At 39.7% G+C, this 26867-nt stretch overlaps 3 protein-coding genes across 4 annotated transcripts; 1 reads left to right on the forward strand and 2 right to left on the reverse strand.

Moving 5' to 3' along the window:
* Positions 1–4115: 4115 nt before the first annotated feature.
* Positions 4116–10666, forward strand: LOC103145410 (ATP-sensitive inward rectifier potassium channel 12-like). Of its 2 annotated transcripts, none has more exons than XM_007562841.2 (2): positions 4116–4816; positions 7809–10666. In XM_007562841.2, exon 2 carries the CDS (start codon positions 7928–7930, stop codon positions 9197–9199), a length of 1272 nt encoding a protein of 423 aa, XP_007562903.1. In that variant the 5' UTR covers positions 4116–4816; positions 7809–7927; the 3' UTR covers positions 9200–10666. The 2 variants fall into 2 exon arrangements, with proteins under 2 accessions (XP_007562903.1, XP_016532271.1); XM_016676785.1 differs by having other exon boundaries at positions 7812–10666.
* Positions 10667–17449: 6783 nt separating this feature from the next.
* Positions 17450–18529, reverse strand: LOC103145411 (elongation factor Tu, mitochondrial-like). Its single transcript, XM_007562842.2, has 3 exons — positions 18336–18529; positions 17853–17972; positions 17450–17752 (listed from the first exon to the last, which is right to left on the reverse strand). The coding sequence occupies exons 1-3, from the start codon at positions 18477–18479 to the stop codon at positions 17582–17584; spliced, it is 435 nt and encodes a 144-aa protein (XP_007562904.1). The 5' UTR covers positions 18480–18529; the 3' UTR covers positions 17450–17581.
* A 3571-nt stretch (positions 18530–22100) lies between these two features.
* Positions 22101–26538, reverse strand: LOC103145412 (elongation factor Tu, mitochondrial-like). Its single transcript, XM_007562843.2, has 10 exons — positions 26470–26538; positions 25177–25223; positions 24953–25091; positions 24698–24864; positions 24255–24524; positions 24011–24143; positions 23802–23906; positions 23107–23258; positions 22624–22743; positions 22101–22523 (listed from the first exon to the last, which is right to left on the reverse strand). Exons 1-10 carry the CDS (start codon positions 26504–26506, stop codon positions 22353–22355), a joined length of 1341 nt encoding a protein of 446 aa, XP_007562905.1. The 5' UTR covers positions 26507–26538; the 3' UTR covers positions 22101–22352.
* Positions 26539–26867: the final 329 nt, after the last annotated feature.

The following is a 26867-nucleotide window of genomic DNA, read 5'->3' on the forward strand; positions in this document are numbered from 1 at the left end:
GAGTCATGTTGCTTCAGAGGAACATCGCACCTCATTAAAACCCAACACTCACCCTCCTTTCCCCGAGGCCCTCAGTGGGGAAAAACTCAAGTCATGTGAGCTGACACTCTGAGAACGTACCCACTCTTGAGGCTGTTTTTTTTCCTTTTTTTTTTAATGGATGCTCCACACTTCTGCACCTGCAAGCAGAATGGTGATCTGTTGGGGTTTGGTGTGTAAAAGCTAAAAACGCCACAAACAGCACCACCTCTGAACTTTCCTATCAAACATTTCTACACCTTGGCAGCTTAAAAACTCAAACCGGGATTGAGGAGCAAATATAGTCATTTGTTTTTATTAAATGATTGAAAGTTGTGCACAGGTGTAAGATGAAGGCAGATGTAGGACTATAGAAATAGATTTATTCAAGTTGGGGTTTTTTTAATTTAAAATAGCAAAACATTTTATCCTCTAAATATAAAAATTCAACAGATATCTCAAGATTTACATACAATGGATGGCAAAGAATTTTATATTTTTTTGCATACAGCAACAATGCGAAGCGGAAAGTAAACAGGGTTTTTTCACAGATAAAAATTCAGTGGCATGCAAATTCATCCAGGCTCCATTAATCAGAGATGCAGCCTGCAGGTTTATGGTTCCTCTGGAGGAGCTGCAGAGATCCATCTTTGCCATCCAGCCATGTTGGGAAAACATCAAACATGTGGAAGAAGGTGCCAGACGAAGCCAAAGCTGAGCAAGAAACCAACATGGCGCATCGCCTTGAACACACCGTCTCCACTCTGAAACACGGCGGTGGCAGCGTCATGGTGTGGGAATGCTCATCATCAGGTGGGACAGGGTTCATAGACGTTCTCCATTCAGTTTGACTGAGTTTGATTGAGCTACTGTGCAAAAAAGAATGAGCAACAATTTGTAGCTAAAATTGGAACAAAAGTAACCAAACAAATGGCACACTATTAAAATCTTTATATGACAAAAAAAAATAAATATATATATATATGGATTTATCAGTATATATATATATATATAAAATCTTCAGGGAAAAACATATAATCAAATAATTTGCGTACAATCATGTAGTATAGATAGATTTATATTCAATAATCTTAGTAAATAAATGAATGCAGAAACACATGCTGGACGGAATAAGAAGCCCGTCGTATTTCACATGAATTTGCTTCAGCTTGATTCTACATTCCTACATGTGGGATGGATTGCATGTGTGTGTGTGTGTGTGTGTGTGAGTGTGCGTGTGTGTGTGTGTGTGTGTGTGTGTGTGTGTGAGTGTGTTTTATAAGCACCTCCAGGGTTTCTTCTAGCTCAAGCTGCCCCACCAAAGCAGGTCCTCATGACTGATCAGGTATAAACACCGGTACGCAGGTGCACCTGCTCAGGCTGTAAAAATAAGTGGCCCATTTAGTCAAGCAGAGATCAATTACAGCAACCAGTGCAGAGGCTGTACTCAGATCTGTGAGTACAGCCTGTTTCCAGAACCAAACCTCTACTGCTGTGTTTACTCTGCAGCTGAAAGGACCTCACGGATGGTCATTTTCGGCTGCATGCATGACACCGCGGATAAAACGTTCAGTTTATTTCTTGTTTGCTTGTTTATTTTATTATGACACTGTTAAAAAAAACAACAAAAACAGGAAATATCTAAATAAATCAGGTCCAGAGGAGTGTGACCTACATGCAATGCTTGGATTTATCAGTGTTTCCATGACAATGGATAAATCCCACGTTGTTCACTTAGGACAAATATAAATTTGGCACCTGGCTGGAAACAGCAGCCTCTGCCTGGAGGATGATGCTCCTGATTGATGCTTGAAGAACTCGCTGTAATACTTATCTTATTCCTCTAAACTGTGTCAGGAAAAGACATTTGGGGTTTTTTTACTTATTTTTTTTGTATGTTTAAAGCATTCTTGACACTTCATGCAATAGGATAAATGTGATTCAACACCATAAAGAGTTTATAATGTTGAAGATCAGAACCTTGCTTCTCTTCTTTACAAACTATTTATGATTATTAAAAATAACAACTAGGCAAAGTCAGTAGTGCTGGTCACCGGCAAAAGGGCTTTTACAAAATCTGGGTGCCAGTAAATGGGCCAGCAGTGTTTTTATTTAAAAAACAATCATTTATTTTATTCAAGACTTTATCTCCCTGATACAAATGCGTATTTTTCTACATTTTCATCAAGAGATTGTGCTGCTACAGTGAAAAATCTTTATGTTATAAGGGTTTTTACACTTCTTTACTCCGGGTGCTGATAGACATCAAAGATGGTGATGTACTGTATATTTCTCTGAAAAACAAGGAAATCAGTATCAGCACACCTGTGATTATTTTTGCATGGTTTAGCAAGTTAAGCTATTTTCATTGGGGGGGCAACAAAATCACACTTTAAAAGTTTATTTCACTATAACAGTGGACCAGTAGACCAAAAGATATTTAGTTAATACTTTACTAACCCAGGCAGATTCTTAAAAAAACATTTCTCATTTTTATTCATCATTAAGATTACAATGTGTGTTTTTTTTTTTTTTTTTTTTTTTTTTGGAAACAGATGTAGTGATTCTTTTTTCTACCATATTATTTACATATTAATTTTGAATTGTTTATGTTGTTTTCCTAAATTAGTTTGGGTTTTGCGTCTCAAAATACGTTACACCCATGACAAAATGTACAAATTCAAACATAAAGATCTGATGAACATATCTAACTCTTTGAGTCTAAATTTGTTTTAATAACAACATTAAAATCTACCAACCAACAAGTGAAGTCGTCATTTCAACATCTCCCCCCCCCATCTCACATCTGACGGCGTTAAACCTCCCAGCTCTGAAATGGATAAAAATAATCCAGACGTGTGCCGGTCATCTGAAAGGTGATCAAGTGTGACCAACCACTGGAACCGGCTGAACCTGGCCCAGTTTGTGCTGCCGCAGTGAGGAGGCCTTTAAATAACTCGCTTGGTACACAACGACGAGGCTCTGGGTTTACTCCGTCCCCATGGCACGCTTTTACATCGTCATCGTCCCCATCTGGTCTCCAAACTGAACCTGTGACCCATTTACAGTTCTGACAGTAACTTTGTACAGTGGACATCTACATAGGAAGCAACAATAGTTTTCAAGTTGTTTTAAAATGCTTATGTGTTTTTCTCAAAATTATTAGCTCGAGTGTTTTTTTTTTTTGTTTTGTTTTTTTTAGTGTTATATTTAGAGGAGCAACATCTTGGTTTCCTTCATACAAGCTGAACTCGGAAAGACAAAAATGAATAAAATTCAAGTTTGTTTGTTTTTATCCATAAAAGAACAACATGCCATGGTTTAGTTCGGTGCGATGGACACGTCATCCGGGCAGAAATGTTTTCTTCTTTGGTGTCTGGTAGTCAAACTTCATACATAAATCCTGCAGTAAACGGGAAGTTTGAGACTCACCAGAGAGTATTTAGGTTCTTGGCAGAAACGACTTTGTTCTTGTCGTTTTTGCAAGAAAAAGGACAAACTTGTGTGTTCACTTGGACTTATGGAAAATACAGAAGATTGTTTTTGTACATAGAATCAGTACCAACCGAAAAATTCCAGCAGCTCCTTCAGTGATGCTCACGATTTCTTTAAAGGCTTCCCTGAAGTGGTTTTTTAAGTAAATTTTGGAGAAACGTGCAGTTTTTGCAAGCTTTATAATGTCCCTGTTGCTTATCAAGTTTATTATCATTAATTGTAGGCATATATTAAAAGAGACTGGGTGCTGTGGGCAGACTTGCAACCAGGTTTTTGATTTTTTATCTTTTGCAGCTTCTTCCTGAATAGACTTGTCTAATGCATTTTAAAACCCTTCCATTTTAACATGGGAGTCCATGTTTTAGAACAAAATAACCAATATATTATGGAAAAATATTGAAGTTCAGAAATCAGCTATTTGCTATTCTAACAGAACATTTCCAATATCCAAATGAGTCTAAACGGAAACCAAACCAGTCACTGGAAGTATTTTCTCTGTATTCAAATGCTGTATAGTCAAACCAGTTTCATAAGAACATTTCCACTCATCATGTTTGGGTCAGGCTTGCACGTGTTAAAACCTGACGGAACCAGTTGGTCCTTTCATCAGCAGTTCTCATCAGCCGATCATCAACAATTCGCCGAGGAAGAGTGTGTAGTCACTTCTAAATGCCAAGTATCTACAGTGACACGGTGAGAGGGAGGGGGAGGACCAGAGATGAGCCGTGAGCAATAGTTCACTGGATGTGGGATACGGAGTGGGATATGCAGCAGAACAAGATCAGATGGCAGATATACCAAGAAAGTGAGAGACACGTGGAAGAGGAGAGACTGTCGGCCACCGCTGCTGCGAGGATAAACTGTGAAGAGTCGAATTGTTGATTGGACCAGACCAGACCAGCAGGCCATGAATGCATTTAATTAGTCCGCTGTTCTATTTTGAGAGTAAAAAATTATGACTTCAGAGCCTGGCTGAAGTATTTCTGTAATTTTTTACATTTATTTTTTCTTTTTTGGTCTGTTTCTGGACCCCTGGACGTCAGGACAGATTGGGATCCTCTCCAGCTCTGGTGGAGAAATAGATCATTTTAAATCAGACGGAAACATGAAGATATTAACTGGTTATTTGCTTTGCTTTCTCGGGATGATAGAGTGGTTTTACCCTTAACAGAAGAGAAAAAGAGGAAGGAGCTTGAGGAAAGTCATGCAACAATTTGGCTAGTGAAAAAAACAAAAAACCTGGAAGCTTTGGAAAAGAAGGAAAAATAAAGATCTGCTTTTATCAAGAACACATGAACAAAAGGTGAGTTTTTCTTTTAATAACACATCACAGTGAGGATGGATTTATCGTTGGATCATTGCTCATCTCACAACTCAAATATATTTCCAGTAAGAACAATTCACAGCAGGAAAAGCGCTTGCCGTCTCCTTAGCATTAATATAACAGCACAGCAGGCAGAGTGTGATTTGTGAGAAAGCAGACGAGCTTTGGCACCAAGAAATTAGAAAATAATATCCCTGCGAAACTCACATTCTGCTTCCTAGCAACTAGATGATCAGGAAACAGCAACTATTGTTTAAAAGCACGCAGAAAAATCAAATCCGCTGTTATAATTCAAAGAGCAGTTTGACACTTATTAGTGCTTGTCCCAGTATCGTGAATTTGTCCCTGCCCTACTTTTTTTTTATTACATGCACCTGTTAAATGAAGGGTAGAAACAGGGAGTTATCCAAGATCCATGATGGTGACGCTGGCAGGACAAACTACATGACTCCACCAAGAAGATTTATTAAAACAAATAATGATAAAAAAGCACATCTGTTGCAAATATATTTATTTGATGATTCCTTCATCATTAAACTGAGAAATATGAGAGAAAGCAAAGAAATGGAAGCATATTTTCCTATTTTTGCTAGAATGACCCAGATATTAGTGTTCATTTTTTGTTATGCAAACCAGTTTCTCTTTTTCTTTTCTAACAGCTTTTAGAAATTAAATTAGTCTCTCCATTTACAACTCAAACGCACAGTATGTTTAAACCTAAAGGGCGGCTTTTAGTAAACATTTGCATTTTGTTACTAAATGCCATCATTCAAATGGATACTTAGCCATTTCTCCACCAAAGTGAACCCTTAAACTTGCTCCCCCCTGCAGTCTGGGGGCCAGCAGATGTCCAGAAACTATTTCAAAATGAGAGAAACGATTGTCCAAATTATGTTAGCATCTTACTGAATTGCAGTCTCTCAAAGTTGAACAGATTATACATTTTTTGGATTTTACAAGGATGCCACTTTGTTGGCTTATTATGTAAAATTATAAATGCTTCTTTGTCATCACAAACTTTACAACTATTTGCAAAAGTTGATCCCAGACAGCAACGCAATAAAAAACAGGGAAAAATTAAAATATGTAAATATATTTACGCAGCATGTACAGAAAACAAATCTTATCTGAAAAAAGGAGTTAAGATGAGGTTGTTGTTTTGTTTTTTTTTCTCAAAACTATTTTAGAAATTTTTCACATATAAGCTTGATTTTACACTTGGGGTTCCATAATAACATCCAGATGTTCGTAATACCTTTTGGATTTCCTAGTGACCAGTTATCACAATAAAAATACTGATTTTTTATCTAATTGTGAGACACATTGAAGCAGTTTTTGTCCAATGCAAAGACAACACTATGAAGGCCAAGGAACACAGCAGAGATGTCAGGAGTAAAGTTGTAGACAAGTAGAAATGGACGCTGCCGCATTCATCAAATTGCACTCACCATTTTCACTCACAAAATTCATACAAAGATGTTAGCTGCTTGACACAAAGATAAATCATAGATTGCAAGAGAAAGTTGGAATCAAACCAACAACTTTCCGATTGTAAGACGAATTTTTGCACGCAATCGCAGTCGGCCCAGTTTAAAGCAGGTTTATTTTAAACTTTGAAACTCAAAGTGGATTATTCAGTTCATCGTCAACAAAAGCTTGACGATGTTCCCCCTGAAAAAGAACTGATTCTAAATTTAGTTCAGAGTGCTTAAAATGAAAACATTTTTGTTTATGCGATGGTTCTAAAAAAGTATTCACTCATTGGGATATTTTACCACTCATCAAGTCCTACCACAAGTTCTCTATTGAATTGAGGTCTGGGCTTTGACTAGGTCACGCCAGAATATCCACCTTGTTATCCTCAAACAATTTCTGTGCACCTTTAGCTGGAAACTTTAGGATGTTGTCAGAGTCATGTTGCATTGACGGTTTCTTGAGCACAGATGGGGGAAGCTGCAGGGGGAAGGGCATTACTTTAGGAAAGCTTGTTCGAGGCTACAAAAGAGTTGTAATATGAAAAAGAAAAAGATAAAACAGGATAGATAAAGGAGATGAATACTTTTAGCTCAATACAGAGTGTATGAATAAAATAAAAGTCTGACGAAGAGATTAGAAACTCCCACTGGAAAGTAATAATCAGCCAGTGACTATAAGTTCAGTTTCTGAAACTGAAAAATTACAAGGTGTCCATACAGGAGTCTGCAAAAATAGCATTATCTTAGCTTCAAAATGGATAATCTGACAGTTTAAAAAAAAAAAAAATCTCAATTACTACTAACTCATTCAATAGTAATTACATGCCTGAAACTTTAAGGGTAAGTCGAGTTAATCATTTTCTAAAGCACGTAGATGGCACTGCACTGTTACAAACCATTTTTATTAAAACTAAATATCTTTGGTGATCACTTTGAGGGCTGCCATTGAACCACTTGTGTCTGAGCTGACCTCTGTTTCAATACCCAGTTTTCTGCCCCATCTTTTTTTAGCCCCTATTACGTTCCACTTCAGCCTCGCGAGGGAATCACACAGCCTCATCGCGGTACTCCAGTGCCTCTAATAGTTGTGCCAGCTGGAGGAAAAACAAGATACGTCACATAAAGTGGCAGGGCATTGAATTAGCTGGCTATTTCTGTACCTTGATGAGCTTTGAAATGTTTATAGTATGAACCAGAGTATTTCCGATCATGCAAGAGGAGAAACGAGAAAGTCAGACACAGATCAATGCCTCGATTGTCGCCGAAAGGACGCTTTGGAGGGCAAAGGGAAAAAGCCAAAGTTTGAAACTGAAAACACTGAAATATGTCTGTCACAGTTATTCAGTGAATGAAGACTGAACACTGAATTTGAAACATTTGGACTAAAAGGACAACTGGTTAAATGTTTTTCATCACACTCTTAGTTTTTGTCTTGTTCTTCTGCTCCATCTTTGTACTTGGTGATAATAACATCCTGCCTGTCCTCTCCTTCCCAGAAGTTGACGACTGCTACCAAGTTGTCACCAAACAGAGCTGTGCACCTCTGCCAGAGGGCTCAGCTGTGCATGAGCCAGGCTTGTTGTGTGAAGCCCCCCTGGCTGCGTTTCACTGCGGCATGAGTGTAGGAAGGGCCCACCACCACCACCACCACAGCTTTCTGTCCTGTGAAGAAGAAGGATTCAGACTCGGCACCATGCCGGCCGTGGGCAGCTTTGGCAATGGCAAGATCCATACGAGACGCAAAGGCCACAGCCGGTTTGTCAACAAGACCGGCCAGTGCAACATCCACTTCTCAAACATGGACGAGAAGTCCCAGAGGTATATGTCGGACATTTTCACCACTTGCGTGGACATCCGCTGGCGGTACATGTTCCTGCTGTTCAGCCTGGTGTTTGTGGTGTCCTGGCTGACGTTCGGCTTGGCCTTCTGGGTCATCGGCCTCCTGCACGGCGACATGGAGAAGAACAGGGGGGATTTTGTTCCCTGCGTCACGCAGGTAAACACCTTCGTGACGGCCTTCTTGTTCTCCATCGAGACCCAGACGACGATCGGTTACGGAGCTCGCTGCGTGACGGAGGAATGCCCAGCGGCCGTCTTCATGGTGGTCTTTCAATCCATCATGGGCTGCATCATCGACGCCTTCATGATTGGCGCCATCATGGCCAAGATGGCGCGGCCAAAGAAGCGTGCCGAGACTCTGCTGTTCAGCCACAACGCGGTGATCGCCATGCGGGACGGGAAGCTGTGCCTCATGTTCAGGGTTGCCAACCTGAGGAAGAGCCACATTGTGGAGGCTCATGTCCGGGCTCAGATGGTGAAGCCCCGCTACACCGAGGAGGGCGAGTACATCCCCCTGGATCAAATCGACATGAACGTTGGCTACGACAAAGGCACCGACCGCCTGTTTTTGGTCGCTCCCCTCACTGTCATCCATGAGATCGACGAAGAGAGTCCCCTGTTTGGCATCAGCAAGCAAGACCTGGAAATGTCCGACTTCGAGATTGTGATCATCCTGGAAGGACTGGTGGAGGCAACGGCCATGACGACGCAAGCGCGAACCTCCTACCTGCCGTCTGAGGTCCTGTGGGGCCACCGCTTCGAGCCCGTCATCTTCGAGGAGAGGAGCCAGTACCGGATCGATTACGCCTACTTTCACAAAACCTTTGAGGTGCCGTCCACGCCCAGGTGCAGCGCCAAAGACATGGAGGAGAGGAAATTCCCAACGTCTGGCGCCAACTCCTTCTGCTACGAGAACGAGCTGGCCTTCATCAGCAGGGATGAGGAAGGGGATGGAGACGCCGAGACGGAAAAAGACAAAAGTTGTCCGTCGGAGCTAACCCCAGCTGACCGCAATCAGCCATCGTCTCGAAGAGAATCCGCACTTTAACCTTTGTCTGCTGACAGAAGGTCTGTCATGGCTGAAGTGGGTCGGCTTGTGAATGTCGTCCTGTAGACACTGGGACACCGATGAGGACGCCTTCGTAACGGTTTGAAGACCAGTGGTACGCCATGCCTGCCACGCAATGGATAAATTCAAAACGTCACAGGATGCACGACTTTTTCTTCCTTCTGAGATGGTTCATGAGCTTTATTACATGCAATTGGAAACTGTCCTACTGACGAGGATCTTAAATCTGAAGTGCATGAAAATCAACATGGTTTTATACATACATGTATTTTGAGAAAAAGTTCACAGCTTCAACTGGACTACATGCAGCTGCAAAATGACATGACTTTGCAGTGCAGCTGATTTACTAAGCCAAATTTTTAGACTAAACAGATTTTCAGCTCAGCATCATACCTTAACAACTGCCAAGACTCAAAGTAATGCCAGTAACTCACCTTGACCAAAGGGACAAAAACATAAATGACAAATTAACTAGGAAAACTCCTTTTTATAAATTAATACAGATCTTAAAGTCACCTGAAGTCATAAACACACACTACCTTGAGCTTTTCCACATTGTGTCACTGAATCTCAAACTAAGTCCAGACCTATTTCTAACTAAAAATAACTTCTTTCAGCCTCTCCTTTGTGTTGTTTTATCACAAAATCCCAGTTAAGCACATTGAAATTTGTGGTGTATCATGATAAAATGTGTACTTACTAAAAGAGCCAAAATGCAACAAATATCAAATTGCTAAAAAATCAAAGATAATGTTTTCTTTTTTTAAAAAAAAAAATGTTGTTTAGATAGTATAATGCAGTTGTAGCATCTTGTAGTTTTTTTATATTAATCAGGATATGTCATCCAACCAAATGGCAGCCGGGGCCCCTGAACTAGTCCAGCAAAGTGAAAGATTGTGCCAATAACGCTGACCTCTAACATAGACGCTTCCAGCTTTCAGAAGAATTACACAAGGGGCTCTTCTGCCGAGGAATCACAGCACAGTTTGCTGCTGAAGACAGTTTCACAGTATGGGAGTCAGGGAAATATAGAATAAGTTTTTTTGTTTATTTGTTTGTTTTACCTCTCTTCATCTATGATTATAGAGGCGAGGTGGAATCTCGTTCAGCTAATGCCCAAAATGAAAAAAATAAAAATAAAAAACTACACAAAAACAAGGAGAAATGTTATGAAACACACAATGATAAATTATAGGAATAAGAAAAAAAAAATCAAGCATGCACATTTTTAATAAAACATCCTCATCCTTGAATGTTTTCCAACAAAAAGCACGGCTCACTTTTTGGTAGAAACGTGTGCTGTCGTTAAATTGACTTGACAGAGTCATCATGTCAGAGGAGATTTTATGCTGTCCTGTTATTTAAAATGTGCAACATTGCAAGATTTGAGCAGTTCTCATCACAATCTGTTCTCACTGGAAACAAACCATGCAAAAAGAAGAAGAAGAAGAAAAAAATCTGAAACCTTTGATTTGTTGTTAATGTGAATAGAGGTGGGGAAGATCAACTATGTGTCTCACATAGTTGATCTAAGTAAGACTCCTGATTTGAAATGACCTGCTGATGTAACTCCACATCATTTGCTAAATTACATTTGGCCCCTCCACAGAAACAGACACTTTAAACCTAGGCCCTAAACCTCATAATAGACTCCTAAAGTACTGTTAAAAGACACTTTAAACAGTTCATCTTCACTGTTTGTATTTCTTATAGTAGATAAATAATAAAGCCTGTAGTTAGGACTCCTGATTCTCTCCTGAGATGAATGACTTTCTCCTCACCATTAGTCAAACCAAAAGCTCTATGTGGGTTAGCTTTGTGCACCTGACGCCCATTTCAGCAGATTTGTTGTGTTTTTTTCAATATATATATGTTTCGCTGACTTGTGCTGAAAGCAGCAGAACCGGCCGTCTCTGGAAACCAAAGGGTGGTTCCTCTGCACTGAGGTCAGATCTTCCTGAAGAAACACAAAAGTTTAAATCTGTACAGCTGTCTGGAAAACATTTTGTAAATAGTTTGTTTATCTCCCCCTCCCCCCTGTTTTTCTGACTTAAAAGTGAAGAAGAAAAAAAAAATAAAGGAAAAAAAAACATAATTTCTCCATATATTTTTGCTGAAAAGATTGAAATAATGTTCAAAGACGATTTATTTGTTCTCGATGTCTTCCACTGAATGTATCCGAATTATTCTGATTTTTGCCTTGTTTCGTTTTACTTTGTTGTGTGAAACAACAACTACCTGGAAATGCGCAGAGTACAAATAAAATCTACAGATTACTATAATAAAACACCACAAAGCCAACCTCTCTGCCTTTTCTTCCTTGCAGCCAGACACCACAGCGACAACAAGCACCTGCTCTGTGTTGAGTTTTAACATAAGATCAGCAGGTGGGGAAGCATGAACAAGTTGCTTGGAAAAACAGGAGCGGGTTATAATTTACGGTGGTGATTTGCTGAACCCTCTCTGGCTGGGAGGGGTGGGGGACGGGGGTCAAAGGTCTCCGCTTTCACTCTTATGTAACCCAGCAGGCACGCCTTTCCATGTACATGGAGAAGACGTGGCTGTTCTTCATTCACGTTGAGCTCAGAGAACACATCGCAGACACAGAAACGCACACTCAAGATCAGGCAGCAATCTAAGTTCTTTGCACGTCCAGGCTGAAATTTCTACCTCTCTGTCCTTCTTGGCTAAATAGCTCAAGTTTAGTCTGTATTTTAAACATGTTTCTAGGGTGCATTTTTCACTGTTCAATTAGAATCTCATGGAAATGGAAACTGATCGATAAAATGTAAAATGTGTTTATTTTTTGCTAACCATATTTTTTCCCCTTTCATTCTAATTTCACATATAGAACACAAACATCCTGCAAGGTTAACACAATAGCAAACTTTGACACAGCCACTCATTGATTTTGACAAGTTTTTAATCTTTTTTCAGATCCATTTTCCTGCAAAGCTTTGATGATTTTGTGCATTTTATTAAAACAATGCATGCTAAGCTATTGGTAAGCAGCTAAACAAAGAACACAGTGAAATTATTATTATTATTATTATTATTATTATTATTATTATTATTATTTGCATTTTTCTCTATATAAAAAAGAAATCTGTAGCTCTTCCAGAGTTACAATGGCCGGCGTGATTTGTGTGCGGTTGTTACCCGACGTCTGAAAGCAGCTGGCTGCACTGGATTTTATTTAGTGGAAGCTGAGAAAAAGGGGGTGGCACACAGATAACAAGAATGCAGAAGGGTCGTAACATGAGAGCATGTGTTGAGGTTCTGGAGGCGTGAGATAGATTTTCAGACGGCAACAGACTTCTTTCTGTCCTTCCAGGAAGGAAATACTAGAAACACATTCGCGTCCCGGTCCTGCCTTCAGACGTCAGATCGGTTTTACTAATTGACCTGACACATGTGACGCCAAAAAGGCATCAAGCTGCAGATAAACATCTACCTTTTTCTTGGTAGATTAAATGAGAACATTACTTGTCACTTCCGTGGAGCTGCATCCTCCGAGATGAGCCGCGTGATGGAGGAGATGTCTCCCACCCACTCGGCATGTGTCGGAGGACGAGAAGTCATGCGGGGTCGGTCTCTGAGCGCGCAGAGTGGGCTGCTGAAAGCCGCACTCAGCCCTAATTGTGGCAGCTATCTGTGCTTCCCTTCAGCCGACAGAGAGAGGTGGAGGGCAGAGGAACACGACGCTCCGCTGGCAGCTGCAGCTCCTGCGCCTCGACGAAGAAGTCCTGACGCTTCGGCACAACATCGTTTATTTGCTGCTAATGAGCTGCCGTCAAATTAGTGATTACTGTCAGAATTTAATGAGTCTTAATGAGTTAATGGTCTCAGGAAAAAAAAAAGTATGCTAATAAAATTTGTTCCTTTGAGTGATTTACTGTTCTGCGCAGAGGTTTTAAACCACCTTCAATTTCTTAATGATTTTCTTCCAAGCAGAAGAGCTTCCTCTTTATCTTAAAATGTTCTGCAGGTTCTTTAGGCGAGCTGCAGACCATTACAAGTTCGGCTGCTTCTTCACATGGCTGTGTTCTGTTCCTTATCTTTGGCACTTTGGCCAGGTTCATCCCAGACGGTGAATCTGAGTCTGCCTTTTCCACTCTAAACCCAGCTTTGATGTGTGTTTGTCATCATGTTGGAACACCCTGATGGTGCGTCCAAGTTTCTGCCACCTACTTGAAGATTTGCAGGAAAAATAAGGAACTTGACGGAAGCTCTCCTTCATTATTCTATTGACTTTGAGGTTTTTTTGGGAGGGGGGAAAAAAACACACAGCATGATGCTACCATAACCATGCATGTTGTTTGAAGTCCTCGTTTTGCCCCTACCCAACATATTTCTTATCATTGTGGTCAAGCAGCTCAGTTCTTGCCTTGTTTGACCATGAAATATCTTTGATATTCATGTTACTACTCAACCCCCAAAAACAAATAAATAAAAGTGAAAACCGAAGTTGTTTCAGCCCACAGGTCCCGTCTAAGTCTAAATGAAAACATTAAAATTATCGCTTGGTTATCCCAACTGATTCATCCCAGCTGCCTTTCAAACACATTTGGGTAGATCTCTTTATGTGGATTTGTGTTCACCTTTTTCTCAGCCACATTTCAACGTTTTTAAGGTGGAGGCAATTTCATCTTTTCTATATGCGTTCTTAGCAAAAAAAAAAAAAAAAAAGTTTCTTAAGTGGACATTTGAGTTGAAAGAATTGCTCCTTTCTTATTCGGCGCTAATTTTAAACTCCTTTCACTGCTGCCCCAGCATCTTCTACTTTAAGCTACAGCTACAAGCCTGGATGTTTGTTTTTTAACATCCTGACCTTTTCTTTTCATGTGACGGCATCAGTTTGTGTCAAACAGATGAAACTTGAATGAAAAACAAATTGGATGATCTAACAGAACAATGGTCACAAAAAGACATGGGAACTAATTTGGACCTATAACCTTTATTTTATTAATCTGTATCTGTATCTGTGACAGGAAATCAATCGATTGAACTGAGCTCTACTTGTTCGACTAAGAAATAGATCCACACGTCCAACCAGAATTATGCTAGGAGCTTTTTGATGGTTGTAAATAACAGAGCCTTCATGCATAATTTTGACAAACTTACTGCTAAATCCACGAAACAATTTAAGTTGCACACCCAATTCTAGTTTTTAACAAAATAACCTTTGAATAAGAATGGTTCAATTAAGCTATTAAAAGCACCAATTTTTTCTAACTCTAATAAACATCTGCAAGTATTTAGTACAAAACATGTTTTGGTGCTATTTTTTTTAAACTGGCTTCATAAATAAAGCAACTCATTGACACTCATGTAAGATAACTTATCCACTTTTCGCTTGGAAATATTTTTTCTATCGATTGCAACGAGATATCGAAGCTGTTCTTGGCTCAAGGAGTCGACATATAATCAAGACATGGTCACGCCAAGGAAGCCCACTCTCAGCATTTACTTGATATTTCATTGCAGGTCCTTTTTCCAACAACCACTGGCATCAAAAGGTTTGGGTGGCATTGTGTTATTCTTCTTGTGGGCGTGAGCAGCTTGAAGGTTAAAGACGATGAACTTTAGGATGGAAGAAAAATCCACCCTGGGTGGGGAAAAGCTGACAAAGGAAACTGGCAATAGGGCTGATCAGAACGGGATAAGGTGTTATCTAACTGCTTCGAAATGACTTCATATGAACTCGTGTTACTTTTTGGTCCTATTTCCAAGCATCTCTAGGACATAAGTTGCATCTGGAAATCGTTTCAACAGTTTTAATCGTTGAAGAAGAAGAAAAAAAGTATCTTTCTTTGTGCTTGTACCAAATTAAACTTGAATCATTCCCAACTTAATAGCAGTTCACTTTCAGTCTACAGTATAAAAAGCCATCAGAGGTCAGAAAAAGGGCGCTGAGCTGTCAGTTACCGGTTACTATGGTAACCACCAACTGCCAAGTGCAGGATAACGGAACTTAAAACGCCAATAAATTTCTGGAGAAACAACTTCCCGACCAAACAAAGCAAACTCAAAGAACGAACAATCAAATCTTGACAAACTTCACTGGCAAAATAAAACCCCGTTACATCTGCAACGTGAGCAGTTGTTAAAACTAACAAGTGGAAAAACTCGTTGCAGGAGTTGCTTGAATCGCATTTGCTGCTTCAACTGTTGGTGAAACATGTAGAGATCTCTCACTGTCTGATGCCCTGAGTTATTTAGCTCCTGGAAACATGGGTCCTCCAGCTGAGCACATCACTCAGCGGTGCTCTTTGCTCCTGGCCCTTGACCGCTGCAGACGTTCGGGATTTGATTACAGCGGGAGGCTGATTGGATTACAGGAGACTCTGACTCGAATACCGACAGCAAACACGGCAACTGAAGAACGTCTGACGAGCAGCCGGAGTACCGACCGCTGCTCTGACCTCCGGGACACGATCAGGATGCAAACCTGGAGACGGTATATTTCACAGAGTGTGTTAAAATTTTGAGGCACAAGGAAAAGAATATGTTTAAAAAAAAAAAAAAAAGAAAAAAACTGGAAAGCGTGGGGGGGGGTTTTTTTTTTTTTTTTTTTTTGGCCCACATGCGAGGTGGTGGCAGCATCAAGCTGTGAGGATGTTTTTCTTCAGAAAAAGGTCAGAACAGGCTGGATAATCAGATGGAGCGAAATACAGAAGACGTGTATTTTATACTGGAAAACAACACTAAACATGCACGTGATGTTCTCTCCAATTAAACACGTGGTGTATGGAAAATGTGGAGATCCTCAAAAGGTTATGAATAAGTTTTGTTCCGATCCAGGTCATTCTAATTGTCAAAATGTATTATTACAGTCATGAATTATATGTCATAAAATCCTGCATTTTTAAGGTCTCTTCGCAGCTATAGTCTGAAAGGAAATATTGTATGATACAAAGTCACATTCAATAAACTTGAATATTTTTAAAAAGTTTATTGAGTTCAGTAATTCATTTCACCGAGTCAAGCCTGTACTTCTGCTACGATGGCTTTCCACTAACAGTTTATGAGAACATGACATTTAAGATTAAAATATTACATGAGACCAATAAAAAAAAGGAATAGTTTTGAACACAAATATGTGTATTTACTGAAGTGTATGCTTAATATATGCTCTATGTCATATACTAAATGTTTTAATATTATCGGATTAGCATTTCACTGCTTTCACTTCCGGGCCTGCAGAACGCTGTAAGAATAAATACATTTATTAAATCTATAAATGTTTTCACTAATATAACATTAACGACTAATAATTTTCGGTTTTATGCAAATTAGCTTTTTTTCCAAGTTGTATTCACGGGTGTTTCTGCTTGTCACGTTTTTGTTTTTAAAATCATTTATATTTGACTTTACAGTTAATTTATTGACGCTTTTGAGGTGTTGGTGAGTGGGATCTTTTGAAAAAATAATAAAAAATATAAAACCTGCACATTTATACTTCAGATTGTGTTTGTGTTTTCAATATTTCAGAAGTGAAACAAGATTAGGAATATTCTCAAATTTTAGGCAAATCTAAAAAAAAACGTGTAAAATAACTTTTGTATATGCTCTCAACTATGAAGTACCAAAACTGACATATAAAATAAAAAATAAAAGCAAAAAATCTCTATATTTTTCTTTTTCTTAAACATGTCATTTTCTTTTACATTTATTTTAATCGGAGCTATTTATAACTGTACAGTATTATTTTTTTCTGCTGTAAATTTGCCCCTGCATTGCAGTCTCTTCTTTCAATTTTTAGTTCTTTTAATATTTTTAGCTTCGTGTTTACCTACATTCTTCGATTTGCTTCTCACTAGTACACATGAAATTCTCCGACAGAACAATAAAGGATATTTCTATTCTAAAAACGAGAATATAAACTTTGTTTCAGGCACCTCTGCTGCCCTCTTGTGGTACAACACCACAATAGCATGCACACCTGTATGCTACATAATCTCAATTTTGCCGCAAGACTTGTTCGATATGCAATATTTTTCAGGATTTAGCAAAAATTTATAATAATTTCATTCCATGTTTGAGACATTAAACTTTACAGGAAAACATTCAGCTGGTGATACCAAGCACCACAAAACAAACAAGGCAGTTTTATTATTAAATACATTTTATTACACAAATGACCATTTTGACCAATACAGTCTAAGTTGCACATTATAGGTATTTTGGTTGACAGGAACTGCTTAACACATGCTTGCGTTTTTTTCTGTGTTATCTCAGCTTTTATTTCAGTTTTCTGTGTTTCTGTTGAATAAATTCATCTGACTCGACAAACTCCCAGCCGTCCCACGAACAGATCCCTCCCCGCCCCCGCCCCGCCATCTCTGCGGATTTTCCCCTTCAGCCCCAGTTGAACTGATCTTCGTCTGTCATGGTCAGGATTTCTGTGACCAGGCCGGTACCGATGGTTTTGTTTCCGTCTCTCAGAGTGAACCTCTGGCCTTTCTCCAGCACCATGGGCTGGCGAAGCGTCAGATTCATCAACATGTCCTCTCCTGGCATCACCATTTCCTTAAACAGAGCAACACAGTCATCGTCCGGCAACAACCCGATTTGCAACTTAGACTCTCGACCCGGTCGAATTGAGACAACAACCCTGGAAGATGCTCACCTTGTCTGCAGGTAGAACGATCCTACACGCCATGTCCCAGGTGAGGGAAAACATGATGGGCATGAAGTTGGTGACGATCGGCTTGTGTCGGCCTCCCTCCTCTTTACTCAGAATGTAAACCTGGAAAACATTAGACACGCTGTGAATCGTGTTAGCTAATAACCCTCGTTTCAAACTGACGCAAACTAAAAATAAAGATTCGTTGATGAAATATTTTGGAGAAGCATACGCTGCTTGGGGTTAATTGAATCCAAAAGTTTGACTTCTGCTGAAACCTACAAAGGCTTTTATAACACAGAAGTGGTTTGTGGGTAATCAGAGGGATTTGATTTCATCATAAAACAACTTCGCCAACTTAGCGGTCTTGACCTTATAACCTCTCCAGAGTGAGAGTGTGCACCAGGAATGAATTAGAAAGGACTATAAAAAAATAAAAAATCTGAATTAGACGTCATTAGTAAGTGATTATTTAAAGAGACACACCTGTGCTTTGACCTTCTGGTGAGGCATGATGGACCCCGGCTTACACATCACCATCCCTCTCCTCACGTCTTCCCTCTTCAGGCCTCGAACCAGAGCGCCCAGGTTATCGCCGGCCTCGGCCCGGTCCAGAGACTTGTGGAACATCTCGATACCTGAACCCGACACCGGCAGACGGCTTCACTCATCATGTTGAAGAAGTTTCCGTGTAAAAGCCCACATGTTGCAGCAGGCCGGGTGCTTCGACGTTGTAAAACAAGCATACGCCCCTTGAACTGTTCTCACACTTTGTCCCATTACAAAGGACAAACTTTATTTTTTTTTTTTCTTTTATTGGGATTTTATGAAAGGTCAACATAAAGTACTGCATCATCTATTAAGTGGATGGAAAAAGTCTGCATGATACTCCAATTTTTTTATGAATGAAAATGATATGCGTTTATCATCAGNAGCTACAAGCCTGGATGTTTGTTTTTTAACATCCTGACCTTTTCTTTTCATGTGACGGCATCAGTTTGTGTCAAACAGATGAAACTTGAATGAAAAACAAATTGGATGATCTAACAGAACAATGGTCACAAAAAAGACATGGGAACTAATTTGGACCTATAACCTTTATTTTATTAATCTGTATCTGTATCTGTGACAGGAAATCAATCGATTGAACTGAGCTCTACTTGTTCGACTAAGAAATAGATCCACACGTCCAACCAGAATTATGCTAGGAGCTTTTTGATGGTTGTAAATAACAGAGCCTTCATGCATAATTTTGACAAACTTACTGCTAAATCCACGAAACAATTTAAGTTGCACACCCAATTCTAGTTTTTAACAAAATAACCTTTGAATAAGAATGGTTCAATTAAGCTATTAAAAGCACCAATTTTTTCTAACTCTAATAAACATCTGCAAGTATTTAGTACAAAACATGTTTTGGTGCTATTTTTTTTTAAACTGGCTTCATAAATAAAGCAACTCATTGACACTCATGTAAGATAACTTATCCACTTTTCGCTTGGAAATATTTTTTCTATCGATTGCAACGAGATATCGAAGCTGTTCTTGGCTCAAGGAGTCGACATATAATCAAGACATGGTCACGCCAAGGAAACCCACTCTTAGCATTTTCTTGATATTTCATTGCAGGTCCTTTTTCCAACAACCACTGGCATCAAAAGGTTTGGGTGGCATTGTGTTATTCTTCTTGTGGGCGTGAGCAGCTTGAAGGTTAAAGACGATGAACTTTAGGATGGAAGAAAAATCCACCCTGGGTGGGGAAAAGCTGACAAAGGAAACTGGCAATAGGGCTGATCAGAACGGGATAAGGTGTTATCTAACTGCTTCGAAATGACTTCATATGAACTCGTGTTACTTTTTGGTCCTATTTCCAAGCATCTCTAGGACAGTTGCATCTGAAAATCGTTTCAACAGTTTTAATCGTTGAAGAAGAAGAAAAAAAGTATCTTTCTTTGTGCTTGTACCAAATTAAACTTGAATCATTCCCAACTTAATAGCAGTTCACTTTCAGTCTACAGTATAAAAAGCCATCAGAGGTCAGAAAAAGGGCGCTGAGCTGTCAGTTACCGGTTACTATGGTAACCACCAACTGCCAAGTGCAGGATAACGGAACTTAAAACGCCAATAAATTTCTGGAGAAACAACTTCCCGACCAAACAAAGCAAACTCAAAGAACGACCAATCAAATCTTGACAAACTTCACTGGCAAAATAAAACCCCGTTACATCTGCAACGTGAGCAGTTGTTAAAACTAACAAGTGGAAAAACTCGTTGCAGGAGTTGCTTGAATCGCATTTGCTGCTTCAACTGTTGGTGAAACATGTAGAGATCTCTCACTGTCTGATGCCCTGAGATATTTAGCTCCTGGAAACATGGGTCCTCCAGCTGAGCACATCACTCAGCGGTGCTCTTTGCTCCTGGCCCTTGACCGCTGCAGACGTTCGGGATTTGATTACAGCGGGAGGCTGATTGGATTACAGGAGACTCTGACTCGAATACCGACAGCAAACACGGCAACTGAAGAACGTCTGACGAGCAGCCGGAGTACCGACCGCTGCTCTGACCTCCGGGACACGATCAGGATGCAAACCTGGAGACGGTATATTTCACAGAGTGTGTTAAAATTTTGAGGCACAAGGAAAAGAATATGTTTAAAAAAAAAAAAAAAAGAAAAAAACTGGAAAGCGTGGGGGGGGGTTTTTTTTTTTTTTTTTTTTTGGCCCACATGCGAGGTGGTGGCAGCATCAAGCTGTGAGGATGTTTTTCTTCAGAAAAAGGTCAGAACAGGCTGGATAATCAGATGGAGCGAAATACAGAAGACGTGTATTTTATACTGGAAAACAACACTAAACATGCACGTGATGTTCTCTCCAATTAAACACGTGGTGTATGGAAAATGTGGAGATCCTCAAAAGGTTATGAATAAGTTTTGTTCCGATCCAGGTCATTCTAATTGTCAAAATGTATTATTACAGTCATGAATTATATGTCATAAAATCCTGCATTTTTAAGGTCTCTTCGCAGCTATAGTCTGAAAGGAAATATTGTATGATACAAAGTCACATTCAATAAACTTGAATATTTTTAAAAAGTTTATTGAGTTCAGTAATTCATTTCACCGAGTCAAGCCTGTACTTCTGCTACGATGGCTTTCCACTAACAGTTTATGAGAACATGACATTTAAGATTAAAATATTACATGAGACCAATAAAAAAAAGGAATAGTTTTGAACACAAATATGTGTATTTACTGAAGTGTATGCTTACTATATGCTCTATGTCATGTACTAAATGTTTTAATATTATCGAATTAGCATTTCACTGCTTTCACTTCCGGGCCTGCAGAACGCTATAAGAATAAATACATTTATTAAGACTATAAATGTTTTCACTAATATAACATTAACGACTAATAATTTTCGGTTTTATGCAAATTAGCTTTTTTTTTTTAAGTTGTATTCACGGGTGTTTCTGCTTGTCACGTTTTTGTTTTTAAAATCATTTTATATTTGACTTTACAGTTAATTTATTGACGCTTTTGAGGTGTTGGTGAGTGGGATCTTTTGAAAAAATAATAAAAAATATAAAACCTGCACATTTATACTTCAGATTGTGTTTGTGTTTTCAATATTTCAGAAGTGAAACAAGATTAGGAATATTCTCAAATTTTAGGCAAATCTAAAAAAAAACGTGTAAAATAACTTTTGTATATGCTCTCAACTATGAAGTACCAAAACTGACATATAAAATAAAAAATAAAAGCAAAAAATCTCTATATTTTTCTTTTTCTTAAACATGTCATTTTCTTTTACATTTATTTTAATCGGAGCTATTTATAACTGTACAGTATTATTTTTTTCTGCTGTAAATTTGCCCCTGCATTGCAGTCTCTTCTTTCAATTTTTAGTTCTTTTAATATTTTTAGCTTCGTGTTTACCTACATTCTTCGATTTGCTTCTCACTAGTACACATGAAATTCTCCGACAGAACAATAAAGGATATTTCTATTCTAAAAACGAGAATATAAACTTTGTTTCAGGCACCTCTGCTGCCCTCTTGTGGTACAACACCACAATAGCATGCACACCTGTATGCTACATAATCTCAATTTTGCCGCAAGACTTGTTCGATATGCAATATTTTTCAGGATTTAGCAAAAATTTATAATAATTTCATTCCATGTTTGAGACATTAAACTTTACAGGAAAACATTCAGCTGGTGATACCAAGCACCACAAAACAAACAGGGCAGTTTTATTATTAAATACATTTTATTACACAAATGACCATTTTGACCAATACAGTCTAAGTTGCACATTATAGGTATTTTGGTTGAGAGGAACTGCTTAACACATGCTTGCGTTTTTTTCTGTGTTATCTCAGCTTTTATTTCAGTTTTCTGTGTTTCTGTTGAATAAATTCATCTGACTCGACAAACTCCCAGCCGTCCCCCGAACAGATCCCTCCCCATCCCCGCCCAGCCATCTCTGCGGACTTTCCCCTTCAGCCCCAGTTGAACTGATCTTCGTCTGTCATGGTCAGGATTTCTGTGACCAGGCCGGTACCGATGGTTTTGTTTCCGTCTCTCAGAGTGAACCTCTGGCCTTTCTCCAGCACCATGGGCTGGCGAAGCGTCAGATTCATCAACATGTCCTCTCCTGGCATCACCATTTCCTTAAACAGAGCAACACAGTCATCGTCCGGCAACAACCCGATTTGCAACTTAGACTCTCGACCCGGTCGAATTGAGACAACAACCCTGGAAGATGCTCACCTTGTCTGCAGGTAGAACGATCCTACAGGCCATGTCCCAGGTGAGGGAAAACATGATGGGCATGAAGTTGGTGACGATCGGCTTGTGTCGGCCTCCCTCCTCTTTACTCAGAATATAAACCTGGAAAACATTAGACACGCTGTGAATCGTGTTAGCTAATAACCCTCGTTTCAAACTGACGCAAACTAAAAATAAAGATTCGTTGATGAAATATTTTGGAGAAGCATACGCTGCTTGGGGTTAATTGAATCCAAAAGTTTGACTTCTGCTGAAACCTACAAAGGCTTTTATAACACAGATGTGGTTTGTGGGTAATCAGAGGGATTTGATTTCATCATAAAACAACTTCGCCAACTTAGCGGTCTTGACCTTATAACCTCTCCAGAGTGAGAGTGTGCACCAGGAATGAATTAGAAAGGACTATAAAAAAATAAAAAATCTGAATTAGACGTCATTAGTAAGTGATTATTTAAAGAGACACACCTGTGCTTTGACCTTCTGGTGAGGCATGATGGACCCCGGCTTACACATCACCATCCCTCTCCTCACGTCTTCCCTCTTCAGGCCTCGAACCAGAGCGCCCAGGTTATCGCCGGCCTCGGCCCGGTCCAGAGACTTGTGGAACATCTCGATACCTGAACCCGACACCGGCAGACGGCTTCACTCATCATGTTGAAGAAGTTTCCGTGTAAAAGCCCACATGTTGCAGCAGGCCGGGTGCTTCGACGTTGTAAAACAAGCATACGCCCCTCGAACTGTTCTCACACTTTGTCCCATTACAAAGGACAAACTTTATTTATTTTTTTTCTTTTATTGGGATTTTATGAAAGGTCAACATAAAGTACTGCATCATCTATTAAGTGGATGGAAAAAGTCTGCATGATACTCCAATTTTTTTATGAATGAAAATGATATGCGTTTATCATCAGCTTCCTCCTGAGTAGTACGTGCCAGACTCTCCATTCATCTGAGTGAATAGTCATGATTAGAAATGCATGCCACACCTTTCAGATTTTAACTATAAAATACAATCGAGGTTTGTGGGTGCTACATGACAAAATAATAAAAAAAATTTAAAAAAAGAGCAAATGCTGTTGCAAGGCCACCATATTGGCTCCCTTAGATCTGCTGATACATCATACACATTTTATTTGATGTCACAAGATGGAGTCGCTCACCTGTAACCACAGTCTTGAAGGAACGGTTGTGACCCATAAACTCACAGTCGTCTCCTTTCTTTATCAGGCCTCTCTCCAATGTCCCGGTCACGACGGTCCCTCTGCCTAAAGTTTGGATTTGTGTTCATTACTTCCAGTGTGCTAAATACGACAGATACGTTTGCACTTTATGTGTAAAGACATACCCCGAGTGTATGAGAGGAGCTTACCTGGGATAGAAAAAACCCCTTCGATGGGCAGGAGGAAAGGCTTTTCCAGCTCTCTTTTGGGCAGAGGAACGTAGGAATCCACAACCTCCAGGAGTTTCATCACTGCGGTTTCTCCCAGTTCAGGCTGCTTGTTCTAACATGGGGCAACAGCATCAGCAACACGAAACAACCGGGACACGTCAGGCTGATGATTTTAGTCAATACTAAGCAAACCGATAAAACACAAGGTGCGTCCACATCCTACCTCCAGGGCGCAGAGGGCAGAGCCGATCACAATGGGAGTGTTCTCGCCGTCGTAGCCGAACTCCGTGAGCAACTCGCGCATCTCGATCTCCACCAGCTCCAGCATCTCCTTGTCCTCCACGGCGTCGGCCTTGTTGATGAAAACCACCACGTGCTCAACGCCAATCTGCCTGGCCAGCAGGAGGTGCTCCCGGGTCTGAGGCATCTGGCCGTCGGTGGCCGCCACCACCAGGATGCAGCCGTCCATCTGGGCTGCGCCCGTGATCATGTTCTGAAAGACGGAGAGCAGGGGGGGATCCAGAACTTTTTTTTTTGGTCTCGGGCCACTTTTGCCTCCTTACGGCAGAATTAAGGGATGGAAAGATGGATGAAGAGACTCTTCCGTCAGAGCAACGTTAAGTGTAAAAGTCAGGCCATGTGCCGGGGAGAAGCAAAGCAGATTACCTTGACGTAATCGGCGTGGCCAGGGCAGTCTGTGTGGGCGTAATGTCTGTTGGCTGTCGTGTACTCCACATGAGAGGCGTTGATGGTAATTCCTCTGGCCTTTTCCTCTGGAGCATTGTCTATGTCCTCGTATTTTTTGTAATTTGTACCACCAGCATCAGCGAGCACTGACAAAAAAAGGAGGTGACGATACAGAAATAAATAATAAGGGAAGACTTACTGGATGTCACGGGTTTTAATCCGAAGGGATTCTACCTTTTGTGATGGCTGCGGTGAGGGTGGTTTTGCCGTGATCGACGTGGCCGATGGTTCCTATGTTCACATGAGGCTTCTCTCTGGTGTACGTCTTCTTGGCCTCGACTGCGAAGGTCCGCCGACTCAGAGGCACAGCGCACTGCAGGGAAAAAGACAAACCAGGACTCAGACGCTAAAATCCGAACTGACCGGGCCCGAAAGTGACAATCCGTCTGGTTTCTTACGAGTTTGAACGAGCTGTGCAGAAGGCTCGGCGAAGTAAGCTGTAGGGCTGAGGGCGGAAGATAACAAATGTGTTAAAATGTTACATTTGTTTTAGATTATTGCTGTAGTTTGTGAAGGTAGTTTTTTTTCCCAGCTGAAAACATGGCTTTTTTTCTGTTTTCACCATTTCATTATTTATTTTATGAGAAAAGTATTAAAATACATAATATTATTTTCACAATTCTCTCCAGGCAAGTTCTTTGGGGTATCGTTGTTGATCAACAATATTCTGAGCAAGAAGGACTTTAATTTTAATCAAAATTTAATCTGAGCTTTTTGTTGCCTCTGTGTACCAATTTAATAATATGAGGTATAAATAACCAATGTCTTTTTGTTAAAAAAAATGTATTAGATTATGGTATCTATTTCTATATCAGGTTTTTGTATGAATGCAATGAAGCTCAAACTACATACCTGGTGTTCAGGTGAAAAAAGAAGAAAAAAAAACAATTTTGTGTGATATGTGGAAAAATAACATTTACTTTAGTTTGGAAGCTATCTTTTATTATTATTTTTCGAAGAAATTGTGCATAATCTTGTTAAGCACACCTCTGATCTTAATAGGCCACAGTAATAAAGGCTCATTAATAATAATGAGCCTTTATTATTAAAGGCTCATTAAGATTGCATTTATGCTTTAAAACATTGTCATTAATCTGACGTGTTCACTTCAAGTCTGGAACACACCAGACTAATTTCCACGCAAATAAACCAGTGTCTGCTCATTTTCGCCACTTGTGTAATAGTTGCCTGTTTTGTTGTTCCGTATTCAATGTTGTTGCACCTCAGAATTTCAAAGCACTAAGCAACATGACTGTATCGATGTAACTTTTGACTGAACTACACCAACAATCTAAATGTTAGGTAATCAACTTCACAGGATTAGAGTTTAGCTTTTCATCAAGCTTCAAGAAGCTCTGCAGCACCTAACAAACGAACAAGCCATCTGAACCAACTGTGATCACTACACGACGTTGTTCTTTAGGTGAAGTGTATGTTTATGTATCAAAATGTCTATTTTTTGGACATTTTTAAAGGCACTTCTTTGTCTCAGACTGTATCCGCATCATATCGTTAGCTAAGCTAACCCTCACCGTGATAACGTGACCTTGCTGTGCTATCGGAAGAGACAGCATCACCTCCTATATTTAATTGCTTACATTTATCCTCAGTAAATAATGGTTCTGTGGCTTAATTAGCTTCAGTGCAATCAAAAGAAATCACAAAGTACACTAAGAAACTAATATTTTTACCAGAGAAACAGGCACGCAGCCCCACAAGCGTCGCCATCTTGGATAGTTAGGCAAACCAAAGATTATGGCAATATCAAGAGGATACACTGACCACACGCAAAGTTGTCGTGGCGAATATACGTTATCAGTATCTTAATTTTCCTGACTGCGATCCCAAATTTTACTATGCTTTATTGATTTAATCGTAATAATTGAATTGACTGTGTATTTATGTAGTAGTAAATCATCGAATGATTTTAAATTTAGATGTCAGTGCACCCCGAACTTTATTGAAATCAAACATATTCGTAAGGTTCACACATTACGCATTTTTATATTTTTTTTTAGTAATGATTTAGCATACTTAAAATGTAATAAATAATTACACATATTTTAAGCAAGCTTAATTATTTATTGAT

Source organism: Poecilia formosa, unplaced genomic scaffold (genome assembly GCF_000485575.1).
Source record: "Poecilia formosa unplaced genomic scaffold, Poecilia_formosa-5.1.2 Scaffold142, whole genome shotgun sequence".
Classification (NCBI taxonomy): domain Eukaryota; kingdom Metazoa; phylum Chordata; class Actinopteri; order Cyprinodontiformes; family Poeciliidae; genus Poecilia; species Poecilia formosa.

Coding starts and splice junctions, on each gene's coding strand:
- LOC103145411 (XM_007562842.2), bottom strand. CDS start 18,479: ATGTTCCACAAGTCTCTGGACCGGGCCGAGGCCGGCGATAACCTGGGC. Junction 17,973..18,335: donor ACCAGAAGGTCAAAGCACAG/GTGTGTCTCTTT, acceptor AATGTTTTCCAG/GTTTACATTCTGAGTAAAGA. Junction 17,753..17,852: donor TCGTTCTACCTGCAGACAAG/GTGAGCATCTTC, acceptor GCTCTGTTTAAG/GAAATGGTGATGCCAGGAGA.
- LOC103145410 (XM_007562841.2), top strand. CDS start 7,928: ATGAGTGTAGGAAGGGCCCACCACCACCACCACCACAGCTTTCTGTCC.
- LOC103145412 (XM_007562843.2), bottom strand. CDS start 26,506: ATGGCGACGCTTGTGGGGCTGCGTGCCTGTTTCTCTG. Junction 25,224..26,469: donor GCTGCGTGCCTGTTTCTCTG/GTAAAAATATTA, acceptor TTCCGCCCTCAG/CCCTACAGCTTACTTCGCCG. Junction 23,259..23,801: donor CTTCAAGACTGTGGTTACAG/GTGAGCGACTCC, acceptor TGTCGGGTTCAG/GTATCGAGATGTTCCACAAG.